This window comes from Melampsora larici-populina (genome assembly GCF_000204055.1).
Source record: "Melampsora larici-populina 98AG31 unplaced genomic scaffold MELLAscaffold_66, whole genome shotgun sequence".
In the NCBI taxonomy this organism is placed as follows: Eukaryota; Fungi; Basidiomycota; class Pucciniomycetes; order Pucciniales; family Melampsoraceae; genus Melampsora; species Melampsora laricis-populina.
Window position 1 is genome coordinate 89,705 of NW_006768830.1, and position 2,573 is coordinate 92,277.

Genomic DNA, 2,573 nt, shown 5'->3' on the forward strand with positions numbered 1-2,573 from the left:
TGCTTTGCCGGTGAGGTAAGAGAGCATGAATATAATTTTAGTTTTGACATTGGGGAATGTTTGAGTGTTTGCTAATAAGTAAAGTCCAACTTGATGCACAAAAGCCTCTGCAGCATCTCCCTTAGCACCATCAAACTCATCTGGTGTACCAACTTTTGGGCCTCCTCTAGCGCTCATCATCAGCTTGATAACAGCTGGTGTGAAAGTTGAGGTAGTAATTGGCAGGGTAAGACTGGGAGGTGGTTGCATACTGGGTAATGATTATGAAGCCGGTGGTTGCTGCAATTTTGCTGGTACAGGATCTGCCGGGTTACTTGAGAGTCCGTGAGTGGTACTTGCGTACTTTTGGCATTAATCCGTTGCATGACTGTGTTTAATGGCTCCTGGGTTTCATTGCTAGTGTCCGTATGAGGCACAAAGGAGGTCACAATATGTCCATGTCTGTACCAGTCAGTGAAGGGCCTCGGGTAGGACCTGACGGCGGGCGTTGGATCAAAGACCAGATGATCCTGCCAACTGGGATCACGTCATGATGATGATTTGTCAGACGCATCATCAGGGCAGGGACAGTCAGGGCCTGAAATCTAGATGTACATCAAAAGGCTCAAATGCTCTCATTCGTCCCTGACCCCCCCTTTTGAGTATTCCAGATTTCTGTATCCCACCAGAGACACGTCGCCCGTCCTCCTCTTTCTAGCTTGTCAAGCCTCGCAGTTTTTTTTTTGTTTTTTTTGTTATCTAGATTTGAAATCAAAATTCTAAATCTTTTTCAAATTTCAACTAGTTTATAATTCAGTTAAATCACATTTAAATTATTCAAATTTATCTAAATAACAGTTAAAATGACAGAACAATCCAGTAGAAAGAAGACGGCAACTGGAGATAAAGATCTGGAAAGCACCTCAGTTAAGAATATGTTAATTTCAGGAAATCAAGGAGAATCAACAAAAGCTCCCGGATCAAATCAAAACAACCAAGGTATTATCAATAATACTGGTTTGTCAAGCCAAGGTGATTTGGGAACTTACAAGAATCCTGGTATAAATGTTCTTCAAGGAGTCTCGGCATACGCTAAGGAGAATCCATTGATTGAGAATCAAGGTGATTCTGGGAAAACCAGTGATCATGATTGAATTCAATTGAAAGGTATGTTAAAATTAATTCAATCAAATTTGAAATAGTTTAACTGATTAAATTTAAAATTGCACGAAGAAGCAAATAAAGATATTGGAAGTAGTAAGAAAAATTATCAAAACAAAAATCAAATCCTGATCACAGAAGACTTGGTTGAAGATAATGATTCACAAAAGTCAATCAAACGGATAGATTCAAACTTGTTAGACGTAAACGATGTGTTCAAACAAATCCCAGTGATGAAGGGTAAGTGTCGTAATCAAATGTCAAAGAGACTTAAGACCTTCATTAATGAACTAATTATTTCAAATTGCGACAGGAACTCCTAAAAAGTCAAAATCACAAGTTAAATTCATAGAACAAAGCAATAGTGATACTCAAATAATAAATGTGGTATATTTAGACACGTTGAGAAACGAACCACCAGCATTAGAAAGTAAGTTTAACAAAATTTGTTAACTCAGTATAATACTATAAACTAATTATTATTAAACTTACAACTTGTAGAAGATGTGGTGGTAATTGACGGTAATGGAAAATTTGACAAAAGCGTAAATTTAACCAATAAGAATGATGTTTTTAAGAAAGTGATGGAGTTAACAATGAAAGCAGATGGATACAGAGTGTCAAAATATTCAAAAATATATGAGGCTTCAGGTCATTGAGACGTGAACCAACAAAGACCATCAACTAAATGAGCGACATCAGCTAACCCAACTCTAGGCAAAAATCATGATGGTAAAGTTAGAGCAGATGGAGAAGTTTTTGACAATATAATGTGGTTTTTTTCTGGAAGAACTTCTAATTATAAGAACCATAGCTATACACCTTACTTTGACAGAAATATTAAAGAATTAAGATATCCAATCGCACTGACTATTTTTGATAATGAATGGCAAAGTAAAGCTATGGGTTATCATGCAAGAAAGAAGGTGAAATCAACAGAAGGAGATTCAAAGAATGAAAATTATACTGGATTACCATATGCAGATGAGTGGCTTTTAGATTATGGCAAATGGTCAATTCATTACAATGGATATATCAATGCTTTAATGAATGCAAGATTTGTGAAATTTGTAGAGTGGTCATTAGCACATAAAGCAAATGTTGAAAAAGTGATGAGTATGATGGGATGGTTAGCTTCGTAATATGACATACGTGTTAGAGAAGAAGAATTGGTAAGTAGAGTGGAAGTGGACGGCTTAGTAGCCCCGCCAGATATATCAGGATATGATCAGGCGTTAGCAGAAGAATGTTTTCTACAAAACAGATCTAGAGGTTGGTTGATTCAATTTGGAAAGAAATCATAAGATAACTTCATACTAATCCCAAATGTCTTTTTAATTTTGTTATAGATGAATCCCTTAAGAAGAACCCTTATGTCAAAAGTGGAGAAAGGTACGCATGGGATCCTTCAACTGGTAAACCACCGAAGAAAG

The 2,573-nt window shown here is 36.6% G+C and overlaps 1 protein-coding gene across 1 annotated transcript; it reads left to right on the forward strand.

The window, feature by feature from the left end:
* Positions 1–842: 842 nt before the first annotated feature.
* MELLADRAFT_68355 (uncharacterized protein) lies at positions 843–2,282 on the forward strand (the record flags this gene model as incomplete). Its single annotated transcript, XM_007416918.1, has 5 exons — positions 843–1,101; positions 1,213–1,380; positions 1,454–1,570; positions 1,642–1,791; positions 1,858–2,282. The coding sequence occupies 5 exons, from the start codon at positions 843–845 to the stop codon at positions 2,280–2,282; spliced, it is 1,119 nt and encodes a 372-aa protein (XP_007416980.1).
* Positions 2,283–2,573: the final 291 nt, after the last annotated feature.